The following is a 21,493-nucleotide window of genomic DNA, read 5'->3' as shown; positions in this document are numbered from 1 at the left end:
GCCAGCAGGAGAGCCTCCTCCATTTGCGTCCCCCGCTTCTACCTGGTGCTGGCTTAACACACGTTTGAGAACTATGAGGCGCGCCTTCAGACGTGCCGCCTCAGTCGTCGAGCAGCCGCGCGACTCGTGCGATCGGAAGGGAGGGAGGAGAGACAGACCCGTCCTCGCTTCCCATTTCCGTGTGTTTCACAAACCAGCGAGTTTCGCAAGTCAGTCGTCGTTAACGAGCGGCGTCGTTGTACATTATCATCGCGGTATACTATTGCCGGCGATTGCAAAATTGCTCTTACGCGTACGTACGTTACCATGCGCTCTCTGACGTAGCACAGTCGAGTTTTCCTCTTAATTCTCGCGCGACACGTCGCAACGCGCACTCCCTCGTAATACCGTCTCGCGCATCGAGTACATCGAGTGCAGCGTTCGTCAAGGAGAAATGGCGTTGATGCAGAGGTTACTGTCCAGGCCGATGCGCCTCGCTCTTGGTTCGAATTACTCCAAGTGCAAGGCCTATTGGCAGTCGCTTGCGAAAATCACCTCCACCACGCAGCCGCTCTTCGAAAAGCAAGAGTGAGTAGAGGAATCCTGGAGTAACGATTGTCGTTCTCTCTTTGTTCGTTCCGGCGAAATCTAAGAGGAAAATTCAACACCCGTCGCATTCGTCGAGAGACAAAATTTCGAATTGAAATACAATTGAAAGTAATTATAAATATTCGTACAATTATAATTCAAAGTAATATACGGGATTTTAGCTTACTTCTTTATGTATCTTTCGTATTCTGTGAAATTTGCGCAGTCTCCATAAAAAAGTTTCTTTCTTAATCTCGCTTCTCGATTGAATTGCACATGCTTTCTTAGCAAAGCACAACGCTGAAACTATTAGTAAAACTGCCAGGACTGTTAATTGTTTTAGCACCTTTCTCATTTAAGAAGCGTATTCTGGTTTCGAAAAGAGAAAACGCACAGTGTACATTATCAATAATGTTCATCGGGGACCATGCTTCTACTTTTCTCATTTGATTGTTACATTAATATTATAACATATTGATAAACATATGATGAGCAAATAACACAGAAGAAAATAAATACTACATACTTCTTTCAGAGTCAGTATAACATTTGTTAAAGCCAGTGGAGAGAGAATATTGGCGAAAGGCAAAGAGGGAGATAGTATCTTGGACATTGTTGTGAACAACGAAGTTGATTTAGATGGTTATGGTATGAAAATTCCCTCTCTATCCAAATAATTTGTTCTCTTAATAAATATGTGTCTTTGTGACAAAATATATATACATACTCATCATCCCCCTTGTATATAGGTGCTTGCGAAGGAACATTGACATGCAGTACATGTCATTTAATTTTCCCCAAGAAAGTTTATGACACCCTTCCAAATAAGCCCACGGAGGAGGAGTTGGATATGTTGGACTTGGCGTATGAACTAACCAACACGTAGGTCCAAAAATTAATTTAACTTATATTTTCACCTATTACATAACATTTACCGGTTGAGAAAGAAAAAGAGATCTCTACGTGTGAAAGGACTATAAACAGGAGGGAGCTAAATTTTACTTTGTAATATCTATTACATCTATGCATGAAGCAACTTCCCGCATCTATATTCTCAGGAAGCTCGGAATAAAATCTACCTCGAACGGGAACTTATCAGAACCAAATATCAGTCTAATACCTTCTATCTGTTATTCAAATCGAATGTCTCGGTCCCTTCTTCTGACTACATTAGGCAACTTTTATCTTCTGAAGCTTCGTGAAAATCGTTGTCGAGCTCATTCCATCGAATATTTTTTTTCACATTCAAGTATTATTGTTCATCATAGTTACAGAAATATGTTTAATTGCAGATCGAGATTAGGGTGCCAGGTAATAATGACTAAGGAACTGGACGGTATCGAAGTGCAAGTACCAACTACCATCAACGATGCTAGGACATAATGAACAAGTATGCTCTATGATTTTATACAACTCTATGAGATATCTAATTGTCACGTACGGTTTACTCCAACTTTCCGACCTGTTCCGTATTTAGTGAAATTCAGCCTATATATTTTATTATGTTTTATTATATTTAGTAAAAAAATTATATTATTATTAATGAAAAAAAAAACTTCCGGTAACGTAAGTGCATCGGTTGCAGTATAGCTAGGAACATTATACTTAGAACGATAAGCAAAAAAAAAGCCTCTTCGGGCTCTTATTGTTTATATTTTTTGTTAATATCTATTGTACAAAGCTGTAAAATACTGTATACTGTATAGAAACATTTCCCTCTATAACTGCAACTATATAAAAGATATACGGTTAAGAATTTTCGGGTTTTTTAACTGTTGAGCTGGAAGCAAAATGAATAAATTTTTGATTCGCAAATTTCTCGAAGATAAATTCCTTCATGCACTCGACACGTTCGAGAAATCATGCATATATCCACTCTTTCTCGATATTGGTTGCGCAGAATGAAAGCTTATTGAACGTTATTTGATTATATGACTGTTGCTGAAACGCGATCTGCTGTGTCATCCGTCATTCTGCATGAAATGGCATACAGTCGAACGTCGACGTAACAGAGCGAATATTCACATACCCCGACTGATGCAGACTCTAATCTAATCGAGGGGTCACGACGCGAAAGATGAAAATTTTGAACCTGTACTGATTCAACGGAATCTCGGCTATTTTCCTTGTTATATATATATATATATATATATATATATATATATATATATGTGAGGCGTATTTACGATATTGATAAGGCCAATAATTATCATTATCTGCTAGATTCGCTCAATCGTCGAAAAACAATATTGAAAAGAAAAATGCGATTAAGACACAACCGAGCGAATTGGTGCACGCGCACTCGTGGTGTTATATGTTCATAATAATTTATTTTTCTTCTTCTCAATTAATTACATACCGAACATACATCTACTGTTATTATTACATAATTATCAGTACATAAAGCTAAAACACTTTTGTACTATGCGCGTTATATGTGGACCCAACAAATAACTTACTCGCTCGATTCAGTTACGTACTGCTACTACTTGCAAGATGCGTTATATTGCTACACTACTTACAAATCCGGCGAAGTGTTTACATGTGGTCGCCAGTCGCGCAATTTACATATTTTCAGTTTCCTGCCCTGCCCGTTGTTCCAATACATCTCTACGGACGTATCCGATATATTCTCTCGTTATGTACATATACACTTACATATACACTTAACAGAGCCGTCTTTCAGTTCATACATCGTCTCGATAGAGTTCCATCATTCTCGTCTCGAGTTTTTACTCCGATTTATACAAGTCAGATGCACGAACTACGTGTGTCGGTAAAGTCTTTCAAGCGGTTCGGTAATGACTGAACGCCAGAATGTGATCAAATCACGCGCCTAGGCGAACGGTGTAACATATCGAGAAGAGAATTTTTGTAACACCGTGTATCTAGATGTGTGAAAAATGCTCTCGATCTTTCCGGGTCTGAAAATGTCGATAGCGTGACTAAATTTAGAAACCTGCGAAACACTAATTTGCGACACGTAAGTGCGTTACGACATACCCATGGGTGATCGAACGCGTCTCTTTACGCGGCTTTATATAAGCCGTTACGTTGCACAATTGCCTTTATGGTTTCGCGCAACACCATAAGTGGCAGGAGTTTTCTCTACTCTCACTCTTTTTCTTCATTCACGCTCAATTATACAGGAAGTTATATTCCAAATATTATGGATATATCAAGCGTAAATATATACATTTATAGAGAGAGAGAATGCAAAGACAGAGAATGTTAATCTAGAAACTCCGCGCGTACGAGTGTGAAACCGAGCATTAGTATATTCTTCTTAATTTGTAAGGATTTTTTTTTCGTGTGTATTTTTGAATGGGTAACCGGAGTTTTATTTTTTTTTTTAATATTGTGAACGGAAAGAGAGAATTCAAGACTCCTGGGTGCGACTTTCTTTGTTTAATGAAGCGTCAGAAGCGAGACAAAAGCCAAGAATTTTTGCATTATACGTTCAAACAATAAGATATACACACAAAATGACATTTGTGATTCAGCACACTTGTAAAATTATCTAAACACTTTTCTTTTACCCGAACAACCAATAAATAATTTCTTTTACTCGAAAAATCAATAAAATATTCGTTACCGACGTTAACGCAAGATTAACTTGACATAGAATCTTTCCTTTCTAATTTCTCTTCTCATGATTTTGTCAGTGTTAATTTTACGACTATTTACTGATTGTTCGAGTAAAAGTGTTCGTTCAATTTTACAAGTATGCTGAATCGATTGCCATTTTGTAGATATATCTATTTATTTAAACGTATAATAACGTAAAAAATCTTGGCGCGCGTTTTCTGACGTCACTGAACAAGGACAGTTGCAGCGACTACGCGGAACCTTTAATGCGAAACATTATTCCAACGGCCGACAAAAAATGTACGAACAAAGATGAATGCTCTCGCAACTATTTTATACTTATTTTTACATACTGCAAAACTACGACCCCTCTTTTTAACGCATATTCCTTCACGACCGTAAGCGCGCCCGCGCCGCGCGCGGTAATGATATAAAAATATAAACTTAATTCTAAGTACGCTTACATCTAGGATTTCTCATAGCGGCTCTACTATAGCTCGTTACTTTTTAGTGTATAAAACGCACCGATTGTTCTACGTTAAAAGGAAACATAATCATGTATTTAATTCATAAATTATGTAACGCATAGAGATTCTCTTTTTCGCTCGAAGACTCGAAGCTTGACGAACTCGCTCGGCTAATTAGTTTTCGCAGGTCGTTGGTAGATTAATGAACGTACAGATTTGCACTTTGTGGCACTCGAGGCCCGTCGATTCATGCTCTCCTTATTGAGATTCTTCGTTTTTCTCGCTTACATCATACGATACGCTACTCATCTCACATTAATTATCCGCTCTCCTTCCTTCCTCAATCTCTCCCTCCTGCCTCCTTTTTATTCCTTTTAATTTTAATCGAGAGATTTAAACCTCCCCACGGATACAAACCTGATTCTGCCACTGTGTCGAGTTCGCAAATTTCAAGCATCTCCCGATTGAGGCGATCTACGAGATCAAGTGTACACGAGGTATATTCTCTCTCTCTCTCTCTCCGGTGATTTAAATAATGAAACATCATGTTTTCCAATTAATTTGGAGACGAGTCTATTCAACATTTTGTTCTCTCTTTTTTTCGTATACCGCCTCAATCAACGGCGCAATTATGCGATAACCAGAATTCTAAAGTCTTATGCTTCCGTGTGAACGAAAGTAACCTAGGACTAGAGGTTTTGCAAAATAAGTACAACTAATACTAACGTAATCCTAAGAATAATAAGCGAAAACATGGCAAGATTCACATACGTGCCAATTNATATATATATATATATATATATAATTTATTTATTTATTTATTGTGCTGTTTCAGGGGTTCACTTTAACAATTTTACCCGATTATGATAATTCTACTAAGGGGTGCGTTCAAAAATCGTACTCGATGAATGGAGTAACGTTCATTAACAAATTACGATAAAGCAATCTTTGCTCTATCTTAATCGGTTAATTAAGTGCCACTACCCGTCGATTAAGATTTCTGAACGCACCTAAGGACAATCGCGCGGCTCTCTTGGCAAGCATCGAAATGCAGTTTCGCGAGGTTTCGCATCCAACGATTTCTTTTCTCTTGATCGTTGTTAACCACGTGGGCTTCTGTCACCCGACATAACACGAGTCGTCGCATGCTCGCTGCGACGGAATTGTACTACTTTATTATGTATATTAATTTACGAGGCGCATAAAATGTATAAAATACACTCGATGCGGAGGAATTTTTTCGTCGGGACCGTGCGCAACAGGTTACCGAAACCCGTTACTGCTCCCGATGATTTCACGGGGTGTGTGTGTGTGTGTGTGTGAGTGTATACGTGTACAGGCCGTGCGTCAGGTAAAAGCGTAAATCGGCAAGTTTTGTTCGGCGAGATCGACGCGGCGGAATTTCTCCGGGGAATATTATGTACAGCGGTTGTACGTACGCGGTTCCTACGGAACGCGCTGTAAAGGCGATCGGGGCGAAACCTGCTTGAGAAAATTGTAATTGGTAGCGATATGCAAAAGAATGTAGCTCGTCAAGGTCAACAGGAACTAACACTACCGGCAAGTCATTAAATCATGTTAGCTACAATACTAGCAGGATCAAGACACAGACTCCGACTATGCGAGAACNAGAAGACGACAAAAAAAAGGGGGGGGGGGGAGAAAGAAGAACATAAATCGGGTAATACTGGTTGGCGGATGACCCAAGTTTGTAAAGGCGGTCAGTGGCATAGAGCGTACAGCCTTCGTAACGCGAGGCTAGTCGTCGCTAATCGCCGGAATGTGCGCGATAAACGGACGCAGGGCTGACGAAATCTCGCTCGGTAAAGTCTAACGGCGATAGTCGACTTACAGATAACAGCGCCGATTGATAATTGTCACTCGTGACCACTGATGCAATAATGTTAATTATCAATACCAACTATCAGTACAAAATTAGGGGCGTGTACACGCAACGTTATGGTTCATAACACGCAGATTTAAGATTTAATTAATTAAGTTTAATATTTTTCATTCTCGGTATACTCATTCAGTGGGAATCTTGTTTTAACCTTTGAATTTTTTTTCTTTTGAACATTTCTAACTACTGTTAAGGTTTGGTATTTCGTAACATCAATTTTCTTTTTCTCAGAGGTTCTCCAAAGATTAAACAATCTTTTTTAACGGGACACGTTCATTCATTGGCTAAGTTTGTGTTGCACGCTTTCGTGCTGAGAGCATCGCTCTATCTTCCTCCAGCACGTAATGAGAAATAAAGACAGGCTTTCGCCACGAAGGCGTGCAAAACGAACTTGGTTCGCAACTCACTCAATTCCATCCAAGGAATTTAATGAGAAGATTCGAGATTTCAGCTGCATTTGTCTCATAATCTCCCGAGCGGACGTTAATTCACCGACCCGCTTGAAATGCGCCCAAGATGAATTCATCATTTCCATTAGATATTTCCATTCACGAGCGTGAAACGTTACGGGTCGCGATCAACAAAGTACACGCGAGAATTCGTCGGCCCGGCGTCTTCGCTCTCGGCGGTTCGTGTTGCGGGCGTTACAAAGGGCGCTTCCCTCTCGGGCCCTTAATCGCCGCGTTCACTCACACCACCGCGTACAAGCGCGCGGTTAAGCCCGGGACTAAGTCCGCGCGCGCGCACGAACCCCGAATAAATTGCCCGGCAACAGGTCGCTCCGATTTCTGGGCGGCGTTTTCCCGTAGATCGCATCGATCCTCGACACTTTGGTCCCTTTCTAATAAATCAACACCGGCTTCTCCGACCGGTGGTAGAGGGCTGGAGCGTTCGTCACGCGAATTCATGACTTAGATTATTTCCGTTGTTTACGTGTGTGTGTGTGTGTGTGTGTGTACGCTCAGTCGTCGTTGAAAACGCCAACACGCCCTCGTACAGAGATCCCGCGACTTTTTTGGATCTCCACGGAGAGAGCCCCCCCCCCCCACTTATTGACGGCGATCCTCATAGGCTATGCGGTATTCTTCGTGAACGTCTTCGTTTACAACGTCTCTGTCCAAACGTTTACAGCAGAAACGTGAACTCAGCTTAGGCTTACGCTATAACAGGCCTGTGATTTCTCGATAAAACCCGTTCACTCGCGACAACCCGTCTCTAGACGAGAGTGGACAATTCGTGGGGACTGTTGGTGGTAGCGGCGCTGCTCAGGTCGAGCGTGGCCGTCGGCAGGCCGGGACTGACGCTGCCGCTGGTCTCGCGCGGCAAGTGCTGCGACCTGTTGAGCTTGCCGTTGCCGCCGCCGCCGCCGCCAGGACTCGGCGGCGAGCGGTCGCCGGGCGTCGTCGGTGGTGTGGCGGTGGTGACGACGCCGCCGCGATGCGTCAAATGGTTGTGCTGGGACGAGGCCTGCGGCGACGACAGCAGCAACGGCGGCGACATGGACACGTGCCGCTGATGGTGATGATGCTGATGCAGGTGCTGATAATGGTGCAGGCCGCGAGCCGATTGGGCCAGACTGACGGTCGAGTGGGTGGTCGCCGGGCCGCCGATCTTCGCGCCTACGTGCAACGTCGACAGGGTCGACGGTCGCAGCTGCAGCTGCTGGTGATGGTGGTGGTGATGGTGCTGCTGCTGCTGTTGCTGCTGGTGATGCTGCTGCTGATGGTGTTGCTGCGAGTGCTGCGCCGGCTGATGCGACTGCTGGTGCTGCAACTGCTGACGCTGCAAGTGCGCCGCCGCTGCTTCGCACTGCTCGCGGGCCAGCGCCTTCACCGCGTTCGTCTTCTCCTGCGAATCACACGAAATGCGAGGTCATTCCCGGTGGTCTCCCTTCCTTCCTTCTCTCTCTCTCTCTCTCGTGTGGGGCTACCTGTTTTTTTCGACGGGTCGCGGGGGTTCTCTCTCAGGACGGAATCTGTCCGAGTCGCATGTATTTGAGGAATTCGCGTTAACAGGACCGGGCCGGTTCGTGCGCCTGTGAGTGCGTGACAGGAATTAGGAAGTCGGTGTCGTTGGAAGCGCGCGACTATCGGACGTGACGCGAGAGCGGGGACGTCGGAGCGATTCCTGACGCATTTTCGATTAACGGTATCGCTACATGAAGGTAATGCGTCTAATTCTAACGGAACATGTCGCGGACATGTTCTTTCGGAGGTGTGCGTTACGCGCGCACGATCATCCGAAGGAACTGATCGGAGCCCGCTGACTTTCGCTCCTCGTGCTAGCACGCGAACACCCGTGCCTCGTAGTTTGATACCCGCTCTCTCTCTCCTTTTTTATTCTTCAACTCGATCAGGATCAAAGATAAGCCCGTGTATCAAACACGGGTATGTACACAGAGAAGAAGATTTCTTTGGATTTGACAGGATCTCGTTTCACTGAGACCGAGGGACTGAGATATTTCATTTCTGGAGCAGAGCAAACAAGCGAATGTTTGATTCGACAAACGTTTGGTTTCTCAAACAAATATATTTTTTGTTAAATAACATTTCTTTTGTATTTTCAATCAACGATTGTCTCGTGCGATAAATTATTTGAAAGAGGTCACACTGCATTATAAAAATATTCTCCTTTTGTTTCGGTGGAACAATAGTATATAATAAAATCTAATTCTTCAATTCAAAATGCAAATATTATTTCCTCTAAATGATACTTTTTTTCCATCAAATAACTTGGTTTATTCTAGCGAAACAAGACACTTTCGTTCGAGCAAAATGATATTTGATATTAAATAATGTTGTTTATATTAAGCGAACCCAAGTTAAACGCGTATATTAAATTCGGGAAAACCTTTCCTCTCTGTGTGTGGAGAAAGATCCCCGTTGCGACATTAAACGAGCATTACGGCGAGAAGAGAGCAGCAATCTTTCTCTCCCCCGTCACGCAATTTATGTAACGGCGAAGTATCGGCGAAGTTTATCGTTCTATGGGTAAACGACGACGGCGAGGGGGAGGAAGAAGAGGAGGACGAGGAGGTGGCCGAGGGCTGAGTTACAGAAATCTTCCGCTTAATTATACGATTACGCAACGCGAGGCGAAGTATCGTCCCGGAATCACGCGAGCGTAAAGTTTATCTGCTATCGGTCCTTCTCCCCGTGTTGAAAACTTGCGGCGAACACGTCGGTTCACACCCACCGTCCACTTCGCGCACGCGTACCCACGCACGCACGCACTCACTCACACACAGATGCACGCTTGTAGTACGCCGCACGACATCCCGCGTACGGATCCAGTTTGGAATCGAATTACACGGTAGAATGATCACCGACGTAAATAATAGCGTGATAATGACATCGATCGTTGCGGGATATGCTAATAAGGTACTGCGGGGGGAGATTAAGAGCGGCAGGGGGGGGGGGACTTGTGTGCAGTCCGCTGCATCGCCGGCTCGTGAAATACGAGAAAATAAAGAGAGGCGGACTGCCTCTACGACGGTGAGATCCGTATATCGCGATGATCGAAAGAATTCGCACGCCGTTAGGCCGGCCGTGAGGGAGGGACACAGCGGAGCGGGAGGGAGGGCAGGAGCGGGCGGAGAGAGGGAGCGTAAAAAATGCATTTCCAGGCGGCGTACTCACTCTCTGCCACACGAAGACGTTGTGGACCATGGCGCACCCGCAGAACACGATGCCGAGGCCGATGAAGACCGACGTGACGATCGCCGGCGTCGAGTGGAACTGGATGAACGTGTACAGGATCATGCCTGCGGATCAAACGCGAACGGGATTAATATATCGCAGCGCGACGGCGGCGAGAGAGAGAGAGAGAGAGAGAGAGCGCGCGATTAGAGACGCGCGGAATCATTAGCTCGTTAGCGCGGGCCCATCGGGACTGACGTAAGGTATCAAGTCGGCGGCAGGTGCGCAACGAGAGCCGTGATATGAATTTATGTGTAATTTGCATGGATATTATAGACAAACATCTTCCTCCCGACCTACAAAGGGTACCGGACGTCGGAAATCTTCGCGATCATCATAACGGAGCTGATCGACGCTGATCTCGGCAATTCGATACTCGCTCATGCGTTGTATATATGTTAATAATGATAACGTATTTTACTTAGGGAGAATTTCAATGAAAATGAACTATCACACGTGCGTCGGCTCTTACTGGCCATTTCTCAGCATTTCTTCGGATCTATTTAGAGCCGTTTAATTGCTTGGTTCTTTTTCAAATAATATACAGGATGTCTGATAATTTTCTTGGAATCTGTGGTGGTACAAGTAAAACGGATTAAATTGGACAGGAAAATCATGCATCATTTTGCAAAATTCGTAATTTATAGCGAGAGGCGTGCTCCTTTTCATTAATATAAAATTTTCGTATATTATCATATTAATAATGATAATATAAAAAATATGAGACACACGCACGAAGGTATTAACCTTTCACAAAGTGAAGTTTCAGAAGCTTACGCTCTCCACTTGCACGGCCTTTCGCGGATAACAATCGCAATTACGTGGATCCTTCCGAACGCGGATCGAGAACAAGATTCGAGCGATACGATAAATGAAGAAAGGGGTTCGTTCTCACCAGTTAAGAAGACCGGAATGCTAATGAAGAAACCTCCGACCGCGCACACGCGGCTGATGGACGATTTTTGCAGGTACTTGTTACTCCTGAAACAGAGAAAAGTCACCAAGCGAAGGTGAGTTTCGCGTGTCCATGATAATTGGGCGAGTTATAAAGGATTCATGTTTCACCGTATCTTGCGAAGGGGGACGCGCACGAATTGCCCGGGCCTTGTAATTCCCGGCAATTATGATTCGCAAAAATGCCATAATGGTGCCTGCTCGTTCCTAGTCCGGACTTATTACTTGTTAAGCGACAATCGCCAACACTAATTGCGCGTTGTATTTGTATATAACTCAAACGTTCATATATAAAAAAAAATCACATATTTTAGAAATAAAAAAATTTGTTTAGATTTTCGCTTGAAGATCGCTTCAGACTTCAACCTCCAATCATTCGGAAATACTTATTCTCTTTCCGGATACAGAAACCTTGTTGACCAGTGTTATCAATCTTATATGTTTATAATATTTTGTAAATATTTGTGACAAAAGTTCTATAATATTTCTGCAAGTAGAACAGCGTGCCCCACATATCGGTCGATTGAAGCATCCCCATCGTTTCTGAAAAAAAGGGAGAGATTTTTCAGGGAAAATCGGATCCACTCCGAGTTCCACGACGCAACGAGAGTATCGTTGTGGTATTTCGCGCCAAGACCCGCGAGTCGCAGGAATATCTTACGTTCTTCGGGCGATATTGCATAATCGCGAAAGTGCAGCGCGATATGATCGGCACATAACGGTACATAATCTCCACAGATAAGCCGCATGAGTGCTTCTTTTTTCTCCTCTTTGTCTTCGTCCGGCATTTTATCGTGCTCGCGAGAAGGCAACGACGATCTCTCGTCCGTACGCCCCGTCGAAAAAGAGCCGGACCCGTCAAAACGAATTTATGGTCCCGACGGAAACACGGCTCACTAGGTGTTTTTGTGGCGCAACTAATCTCTCATACGTCGCGGTCGCACTATGGTTAAGGAGCGCCCTCCGTCGTAATCATCCTCACGGGTTCTCCATAAATAAAACGTCCGCTACAATGCTGCTAGGCGCGCGAGGCTGATAAAGACTATTACTTAAAGACCGCCTTTAACTCCTTCGGATTAGATCCACCAATTGATGGGCCCATCCGCGCTGTTTCCACGGGAGTACCGCGGTCGGACGAGATTTAAATGAATTATCCGACGGAGAAAGAAAGAGAAAGGGCCAGAGGCCCGGTGATTGAATATAATTGAAATTTACGACGACATCGGTAGGATTTGATTCGTGAGAGAATTCATAAATCGAGCCAACGTCGTCTTATTAACTTCCCGCGCATCTTTCACGCGCAAAGATACAGAGAGAATTTGGAGAACCTCGCTGAGGAGGAAGGATCGTCCCCGAAGCGGCGGTTTAAGATACATCCCCGTATGCCTACACGAAGCGTCTGTGCGAAGAGACGATTATCAAGTGATCCAAGCGCGATCTTCGGCGCTTCATAAATTAATTGCGGTTATGGTAATTCAATCGAACAATGCGGTAACTCTACACTCTCGGAAATAAGTTACCGGTGTAACCAGTCCACCGAACAATGGTACCTCTAATCGCTTCACATGACCCGCTCGTGCATCCAAAGCGATCGTTGACCTCGAAGGGCGGTAGCAACGGCTGCGTGGGAATTCCTCATTGCGTCTTATAGATGATGCTCATTTAAAAGCGGCACGTAGACGAGGAGGATTCGTGAGTTTTTGCGAAGGAACGAGGCTCCCGATATAGAGAGAAAGAGAAACCGAGGAAAGACGCGGCATGGCGATCGTGAGAGAAATTATAAGGAAACCGCGAGAGAAAGAGAGAAAGAGAGAGATTCGAGGGCGATCTGTAATTCGAGAAACGTAACTCTGGCCTCTTATGTGCGTCGTGTAACGGAGACGAATTTGAATATAAAACATTCGGATTCCTCGAGTATCGCTTCTTAGGGACTGAATCCTACCCCGAATTTCCTCCCCGACTGACTAATAGCTCCGTTCCCTTTTTCCCGTTTTCTCCGATTTGAAAATAGACCGAGAGAGATTCTCCGTCTTTACATGACACACATGATACACATTTGTCACGTGTGTCCCTCTCTCTTTCTTCCTCGCCTCGGCGGAGGGACCTATTTGACCCGGACAGCCGTGAATAGACGCGCTTTTGTCGCCGCCTCCTCCGTCATCTTTGTCATCGTTGCGTTTGTGCATCGGCTCTCCATGAATGAACATACCGAGAATCAAAGGCGGCGCGCGCGTCTTCCTGTTTAACGCGCGAGATCAACGGGGATCCGTTTGAATGCCGACGGAACGGCGCTCCGAGAGCGAGTCACTCTCCGGCGAGTGACAAATCACGCCGGCGACGAACTCTTACACCCGTTGTGGCGGTTCTCCCCTTCGCGAGAGGAAGAAAGAGAGCTCCGATTCTTTCGCGGGGAATCATACATATGCATCGTCGCGCGCGTGCTAACTGTTAATCGCCGTCGTCGATGCGAGCGAGCGCGATTGCGGATTCCTGCGGCGTGTGCTCCCGCACAGTGGGAATCGTCTCGTCCTTACACGCAACAAAGCTCTCTACCGTTTGCTCGTCCCGTTCGTCCTGTATTCCCCAAGCATTGCCGACCGCTAGCTTAATTAACCGAGATTTACGCTCTCAAGCGGTCGACCCGATTGGAAAATCCTACTCCCGGTGGATCGACCACCTCCACTGATTATCCCATCGTAACCCGTAATTAATTTATGGTGCTGGAAATTGCCTGCATTACTCGATATTATTCTCTCTCTCTCTCTCTCTCCATGTAGGATGCACTGCACACGCAGGGATTTCTTGAAGCCGGCCGGATATATCCCTTTAATCGTCGCTTCGGGAACGATCCTTCCCCGAGCGAGATCCTCGAAATTCTTCCCTTGTACTCGACGTACAATCCGTCCCGTATCTTTGTACGTGCGCCGATAAGTAAATACGACGACGTTGGCTCAATTGATGAATTCTCTCACGAGTCAAATCCTCTGCTCGTCGTAAATTTCAATTTTCGATATCTTCCACCCACGGCGATCAATGCCTTTCCTTTTAAGCGTTCATGCCGCTTTAACCCTAGATCACTGAACTATCGTACTAAATTACGCCTTATCAAACTCCTACCACACGAACAGTTTCTGCCCTGTGTCTGCCCGAATCCAGGGAGATGACAAACTAACTTTTGCATTAGCTGTAAAACAGCTATATTTCATGCCCACAATATCAACGCGTGTTCAGGGTTGCGTCGGGTAATTATTGTCTTAATTTCTCATTGTTTTTACGTCTAATTATCATAAATATGCTAATTCTCGGTAAAAATAATATTTTTTAAATATTACACGGTTCTCGCGATCGTATCATTTTTACGAACGATCAGTGATGACGTGAGTCACGGGACAGTTCAGTAATCTAGTGTGAAAGATAGACGGATGAGCAACCGGTGGATCGACCGTACGATGATTTAATCCGTTACGCACGAGCCATCGATTAACATCGCAGATAATAAGAGGAGCTTCCACGAAACTCTTAATGGAGCGCTCTCGGAAAGCATCGGCCGCGCGAATAACATCTCCATTTCACGGTGGATCGGCGAAACAATTATCGCTTCCTGGGCGCGATCGATCGCGCGGATCGCGTCCAGGAAATGGAAATGGCACACGCGTGAGCGAGTAAGTCGTCAGAAGCATTGACCCCGTGGCGCGCGCGCGCGCGCCACGCATCGGACCGAAATATCCGCGAAGCCGGTTGATATTTATAAGCCGTAAAGCTTATTAATTAGCTGCGGCCGGCCGGGAGAGTCAGCGACCGTTTTTAACGGCCGCGCGGAAAATCGCGTCCGCGTGCCCGCAGCTGCTGCCGCAGTGTTCACGGCCAGGGCCGAGAACAAGCTCGAGAATGCCGCTCTAGAGCGGGAATCTCGCTAGAGTGACATTCTTGAACGCGGGTCGAGTGTGATAAGCGATGACGCTCTATCTCGAAAGTCGAGCGCACGTGGAAAACCCGTCGATAATCCCCACCGGTCCGACCATCTTCCGACGATCTAAGATCTACAGCTAGATTATACAGGGTGTCCTAGATCAACACGGATAAAGCTCGCGAGGGCTTGGTTCAAGCCATTTATCCTTGTACCGGCCTACCGTTTCCCGTACGCCCATTAACTCGCGCAGATTAATTCATTCCCCATCAACTAACATCGCAAAACGGTGTGGAACGGTGTTTTTGCTCGCCCCAATCCGTTCCACGGCCTCACGAGCTTCGTCCATGCCGACTTCCTGCTCTAACTAGATCGAGACGCGAGAAGCTCGAGCGATGAAACAGGCGGGGAAGGTATGACAGGGAGGTACGACGAGGAATCTTTCGTCAAAGCACGCCCCTTCCCCGGCGATGCTCGTGAGGCCCCGAGGAGCAGATCCGCTGAACCTACGCGCGTCAGTCTAGTTTCTCGCGGAAGTGCCGGCGACGGCGAGCTCTTCGCTCCCCGTGGGACGATCATCTTCTTCCATCTTTCCCTCTCTCTTACTTTCTCTCCGTTTCTCTCGCGTTCTCCCTTCGAGAGCCACGCGAGCACCCGTATGCGCGCGCGCGAACGAACCTCGCCGTTACGGGAAGAGCCACACGAGCGTGTGTACTCTGTTGCGAAACGGTTACGGCGATCAGGAGAGCGAGCGTAGAGCACCTAATCGAGACCCTGTACACACGCACTTCGTTGTTATTCCACCGCGGTCCTTCCTCCTTGTCTTTATACGGTTCGCCGCGCGGACTGAGGCGACGACGAAGAGCGGAGCGCGAAGTCGCGGGCTGCTGCAGTCATTCTAGGCGCTTCCGGTGGAAGTCGAACGTTTGGAACTGCGCCGCTACTCCGATTTCCGCAAAGCAAGGTGGATGTGCGTGCGCGGCCAAAGTAGCCGTGACGGTTCCTCTCTCTCTCTAATCGGAACGAGGCGCAACGCTCCTTAAACGCCACTCACAGGGGAAGAGGTGACTATTCGGATCGCAATCGTCGTTATCGGACTTATTATTATTATGTAATCATTGATATTAACTTTCTATTCTTCTCAAAACACTCAACTATCTCTAATCATTATACAAAAGTGTCTGTTCATTCTTCGATGTAATTCCCGAGCTTCGTCTTTAGAGGGCTATTCCTAGGACAATAATAAACCGCTTCTCTCCTCTTTCTCCCTCTCTCAGGCTTCCTCTAACAAATCCCAAAGGACCGCGCGCGCGCGCGATGGATCATCGAGCACTCGCATCCGCATAGCTTCGCACATCGGCATGTCCGCGGTCGTGGATGAAACCGCGCGAGCGAATGATGGATCATACGCTGATCACACGGCTCCGCCGCGGATGATGGATCATACGCGTCCCTTCTTCCTTTCCTCCTTCCTGCCCTCATCCCTCTCGGTCCTCCGCTCATCCCTCGACAGGTGGCCGCGTCGCGGGGGAAAGGGGGGGGGGGAAGAAGGTCCATCGGACGGAATGTCCTGTCGCCTGCGCGGCACGCCGGCGGGCCCCCGAACTCGAGGGTGCCGCGGCTTTGTGCGACAACCGTTACGGCCACCGCCGCTCGTCGCACCTGTTCGCGCGCGGCACCGGCGCTATCTCTCGCGCGGCACTGTCGGTTTTACGACACCGAGCGACAGCGTGACCGATCGCCGCCGCCACTCGCCGATCTCCCTCGTGTTCGCTCCCTTGCCGCGATCGGGACACGAGTGGTGGTGGCGGCGACGACGATGACGACGAAGACGGCGGCGATCAAGCGCGGCTGATGGATCGGTTGTTGAACGACGAAAATTGGTTACGCCGTGAAGAAAGTGCAGCAGGCAGCTGTGCTTTTCTTTTCTTTTCGTTGATACGGCTCCTTTCGGTTTTTTGCCAGCTCATTTTTTTCGGACGGCCAGCTCGTCATTAAGCGAGGGAAGCAGAGCTCGGCGAAATTCGGGATCCCGATAGAGAACGTTCACTTATCGCGAGAATCGTAAGAGCGTCGCATCCGTGTCGCGAGATACTCTCATGGGCACGACGAGAGCGAGATCCGTTAAAACAACGCAGCCGAGAGAGGTCTCGGGGTACTTCGCTACGGGGCCCTCCTCCGTCCGTGATTGCGCCGAGGCGCATTAATTAACTCGTGTGTGTACCGAGGACGCGGCACCACTTCAACGACGCTGACGGCGCAAACAGTCGTCGCTCGCGGTTCCGCGTTTCGCCCCGAGGTGTTATGGACGAACAGCACGCATCTCGCGCAGTGTTTGAGCGCGAGAGGGACGCGAGGTCTACCGGTATTTCGGCGGAAGAGAGAGAGAGAGAATGCTGTATCTGCGATGCGGAAGAGTGAATCCAAAATACATTTCTTTTTCAAAGGAAACTCACGAAGAGCGTAGAGAATCACGTGAGGATACATGCGCGAACTTGACGATCCGGGACACACTGATAGAAAATTATAGTTTATTAACCCGAATGTAGACAACGAAACGTGTCTTGGTTGGAGGAAACAAAATTTCCAGTCATTATGGTTCTTATCATTTCTGATGATAAAAATTATTATTATTATGGTTCTCACGACCAGAAATTCGGTTTCCTTCAAGCGCGTTCGGTCGTCCTCTTTCTGGTTAATTCAACTGTAATTTTCTATCATTGCACGAGGGAGAGCGGCGTTTTCGAGCCTCTCTTAACTTCCCTGCGCCTCTCGATCCCCGACGTTTTATCAAAACGAGATTATGCAAATAGCTGCTCTCGGTTTTCGCGAAATATTGATGGAGGAAGAGAGAGAGAGAGAGAGAAGCAAACTTCTTCGTCTCGCGCGAGTATCCGGCTCCTCCGAAAATTACCTGGAGATCGCCGGCGTAAACCGACGTCTGGCAACGCGCAACGGCCTAATAAATACGTCAGGACCGATCATTCTGGACCTACTATCTCTCGCTCCTCTCGCATACCGCGTACACTCGCGCGAACTTCTCTCTCCGCCGAATTGATCCCTCGCCTCGGCGTGTCTCACGCGCACCTAAACCCGAGGATATCTCCTCTCGCGGACGAGGAGGACGGGCGAGACGGGCGATCCGAGGGCGTGGAATGCCAAGTAGTACTCGAGGAGAGGCCGAATAACCGCTGGCGGCTAACGTCGAACGCGCCGCTGACGCTGAGCCGTCGAGACGGCCGTCGGAGACACGGGGCCTGTGACGGGACATAAGCCAGACGCCCGCGAGAGAATCGAGGGAACCGGAGCGACGCGTAAAAAAGAGAGAGAAAGAGCGGAGGAACGAATAACGAGACACCGGAGATACGTATATGAGCGACGTTTTTATCGGTGCAGATAAGATTTCCCGAGCGGGCGTTCTTCTCGCGCGCGAGAAAGAGAGAGAGAGAGGAGGACGACGCGCGAACGTCGCGAGCGAGGAATGCGCGAGGAGGATATCGTCGTCGTCGCGTCCAACGGATTCTCACCGAGGAAGGGCCCCGAGAGGAGGAGTAAAACCGCTCGTCCACCATTCGTATTCCGATCGTATGTACGCAGATTTTCGGGCCCCCGGCTCCTCTTCTTCTTCTTCTTTTCCTACTCCTCCTCCTCCGCTCTCTTTCGTAACTGACGCACTTACGCGGTGACTGACGGGATAGGACCACCGACATTCCTAATTCCGAATACGGCCGACGGATTTTATTGGTTTTACGCGGGGCGATGGCTCTCGAGGAGGCTACTTACGGATAAGAAGCTGAGCCGAGAGAAGCGAGGCTCTGTAAATTCGTGCGTGTATGCGTGCGCGTGTGACTCGCGCGGCCGTTCTTCTCCCGAGTTGAAATTGAATTCGTCGCTCTTGACATTTGCTTCGTAATAAACGGCAGTATACGGTATAATTGGATACACTTTCTCTCGGACGCCGGCTGCCGAGTTCTACTCGGAGAGCGTAGATTCGCTCCTCGGCTCCCTCTCCCGTTCCTTTCACATTTCACCGCGAAACGGCACGACTTATCGGCGCGTATAAACCTGACGTCCGCGTCTCTTCGTGCAGTTCGCCGAGAGGAGCTTCCTTATCGAGATTCCTTATCCGTTGACAATAATGAGGCAACACTTAGAAACCGAGTCGTCGTCTGTCATTCGGCCACTCCGTTCGCGCCCGTCCCTCGCTTTCTTCATCCTCGAGGAGGCACGCAGAGGCGTGTCGCCTCCTCCGCTCGTAAAGCCCGAATTGGACTGAACGAGATTTTCGAGGGACAAACACGTGTTAACACGCCCGACACCGCGTCCGTACCGTATTTGATGCGCGGGGGAATTTTATTACCCCGCTTTAGCTACGAAAACCATTGCGTATTACAAGAATTTTACTCCGAAGTGTCGTGTTAACCGCATCTCTCGCAGAGATAAAAAATGAAGAATAGAAAAGTCGGTCGCGAGCCGATTCGGTTATTTCGAGCGCTTTTTAAAGGACTCTTTATTGGTTGGTCTCCCCGTAGCTACATTCGTAAAACAGAAGGTTGATTATATATCTCCAAATGTAGTGAGAACTATAAAAGTGAACGAATTTACCGAATTAGAGAGAACTGTAAGAAAATATCCGATATTTCATGTTTCGCGTCACCGTATTCTCTACATGGCAAGTTTTCACCTGTAAACAGAATTTGTACGCTGCATGAAAAAAAGTCTGGTTATATTAACCAGAAAGAGAACAACCAGACGCATTTTCGTTGAAGAAAACAGAATTTCTGGTTATAAGAACCACACCTGGGTCATAAGGACCAGAAATTCTGTTTCCTTCAACCAGAATGCATCTGTTCTTGTTCATGGTTGTTTCTTTTCTAATTAAAACATCTAGATTTCTTTTCATGTGACCAATGAATATTCAAATAGTATTGATTATTTTAATATCTCTCAAAATTCGCTAAAATTAAGCTAAATCAACTGTTTGTGTGATTTTTATTTTAACCTCGCATTGCTTAGCTTTTTATTACTGTAACTGCGTTTTTGTAATTAGATACTAAGTGTACATTTATGTATTTGGTACTAGTGGGAAATTGTACTTAATATAATAATAATAATAATCAAATATTTATAATTTCACTGGTAAACACTTAGTGAATTTGCCCACATTTATAATTCTTACACTGAGAGAAAAATCTAATTATTTTCGGGGACAACAATATTCTTTTTTCAATCACAAAGATAGTTAAGAGAACTTTTCTAGTAAATGTTACTATAGTACTATGTTTCGAGATGCACAATCGACCCCCCGAACTCAGATATCCAACCGTCCGATTTGGGCTTGAGGGAGCAACCCTCGGTGACAATAAGGCCGACGAGTTCGCAACCTGTCATTAATGTTGCGCTTTCGAAGCACGTCCGCACGCACGCACGGACGTACGCACGCACGTCGGCGGGAGCAGCAGGAGAAAGAGGGCAAAGGAAGGGCGAAGAAGAGAGGAGGCTCGTAACAATGCCGTTTCGCGGACCGGTATTGCCTCCTCGAAAGGAGCCCCCCGAAAGGAATCGCCAAAAACGGCTCGGCGGAAAAATTTTACGGGGGAAAAATGCGCGCAGATTTACGACGCGCTCAACGATCGCGTGCGCGCGCGCGCTCTTTGTGAACGTCGTTTCGCAATTAACTCTCGGCGAATTAGCTCTCTCGCGGTCGGCTTTTAAACGTTTCCGCGAAAGCCGGCGCCACGCATCGACAAGAGCGTGACGAAGGTACCGAGGCGGTTTTCGCGGTCGTCCCGGTGAGAACGACAGACAGGCAGGACTGGGATCGCGGACGGAAGGGTATGATAAGATTACGACGACGCTCGAATGCACAACACAAACTGAATGTAGGTGACGGGTTAACGGCTCCTCTCTAAACGATATTCCGTGCCGGCTGATAAGCGCAACGATCGATCGGGCCGCGCGCTATTTTTAACCTGCGCTATCACGAAACCTTATAGCCCGACCTGTGCCTAGACTCATGAAAGAATAATCGAGCGCGTTTCTCGAATGTAGGCGAACGGTACAGTTTCATCAGGAAAAAGACGGAGATCGAGCACGGAGATTGACATAATCATTTCTGTAACTGTGGCATACTTCTATGTACGGCGTTGCTATCCAATCACCGGAACAAAAAAGTGCAACAGTGACTGTTTCTTAGCAAAGAAAAGTGATAAAAAGATATAAAAATACAGACCGAAAGTGACATTTTTGTCCAATTTTGAGATTAACTAAGGCCATTTAGGCAAAAAGTAATATTTTCTTTTATTCTTATCTTCCCAGGCTTATCTTTGGATAACTTAACATATAGCGAACTCTTTTTACAGTATGGTTGAAAGTTTATAACAAGACCAAAAGCAATTTTTCGGAGCAATTT

The 21,493-nt window shown here is 46.7% G+C and overlaps 2 protein-coding genes across 3 annotated transcripts in view; one reads left to right on the top strand and one right to left on the bottom strand.

Moving 5' to 3' along the window:
• Positions 1 to 136: 136 nt before the first annotated feature.
• Positions 137 to 6,212, top strand: LOC106749239 (adrenodoxin). Its single transcript, XM_014628491.1, has 5 exons — positions 137 to 567; positions 1,103 to 1,215; positions 1,317 to 1,449; positions 1,860 to 1,957; positions 5,458 to 6,212. The coding sequence occupies exons 1-4, from the start codon at positions 434 to 436 to the stop codon at positions 1,948 to 1,950; spliced, it is 471 nt and encodes a 156-aa protein (XP_014483977.1). The 5' UTR covers positions 137 to 433; the 3' UTR covers positions 1,951 to 1,957; positions 5,458 to 6,212.
• Positions 6,213 to 6,252: 40 nt separating this feature from the next.
• LOC106749234 overlaps positions 6,253 to 21,493 on the bottom strand; it is a 36,360-nt gene continuing 21,119 nt past the window's right edge. For both annotated transcript variants that reach the window (XM_014628484.1, XM_014628483.1), the window contains 3 exons: positions 11,116 to 11,201; positions 10,161 to 10,285; positions 6,253 to 8,370 (listed from right to left, as the gene is read on the bottom strand). In XM_014628484.1, coding sequence (XP_014483970.1) covers positions 7,738 to 8,370; positions 10,161 to 10,285; positions 11,116 to 11,201 — 844 coding nt within the window. In that variant the 3' untranslated portion in view covers positions 6,253 to 7,737. The remainder of the gene's footprint in view (positions 8,371 to 10,160; positions 10,286 to 11,115; positions 11,202 to 21,493) is intronic.

This window comes from Dinoponera quadriceps, unplaced genomic scaffold, assembly GCF_001313825.1.
Source record: "Dinoponera quadriceps isolate SergipeBrazil2010 unplaced genomic scaffold, ASM131382v1 scaffold2952, whole genome shotgun sequence".
NCBI lineage: Eukaryota > Metazoa > Arthropoda > Insecta > Hymenoptera > Formicidae > Dinoponera > Dinoponera quadriceps.
The sequence above is the reverse complement of the archived record's forward strand: the minus strand, read 5'-3'. Positions and strand labels throughout refer to the sequence as shown.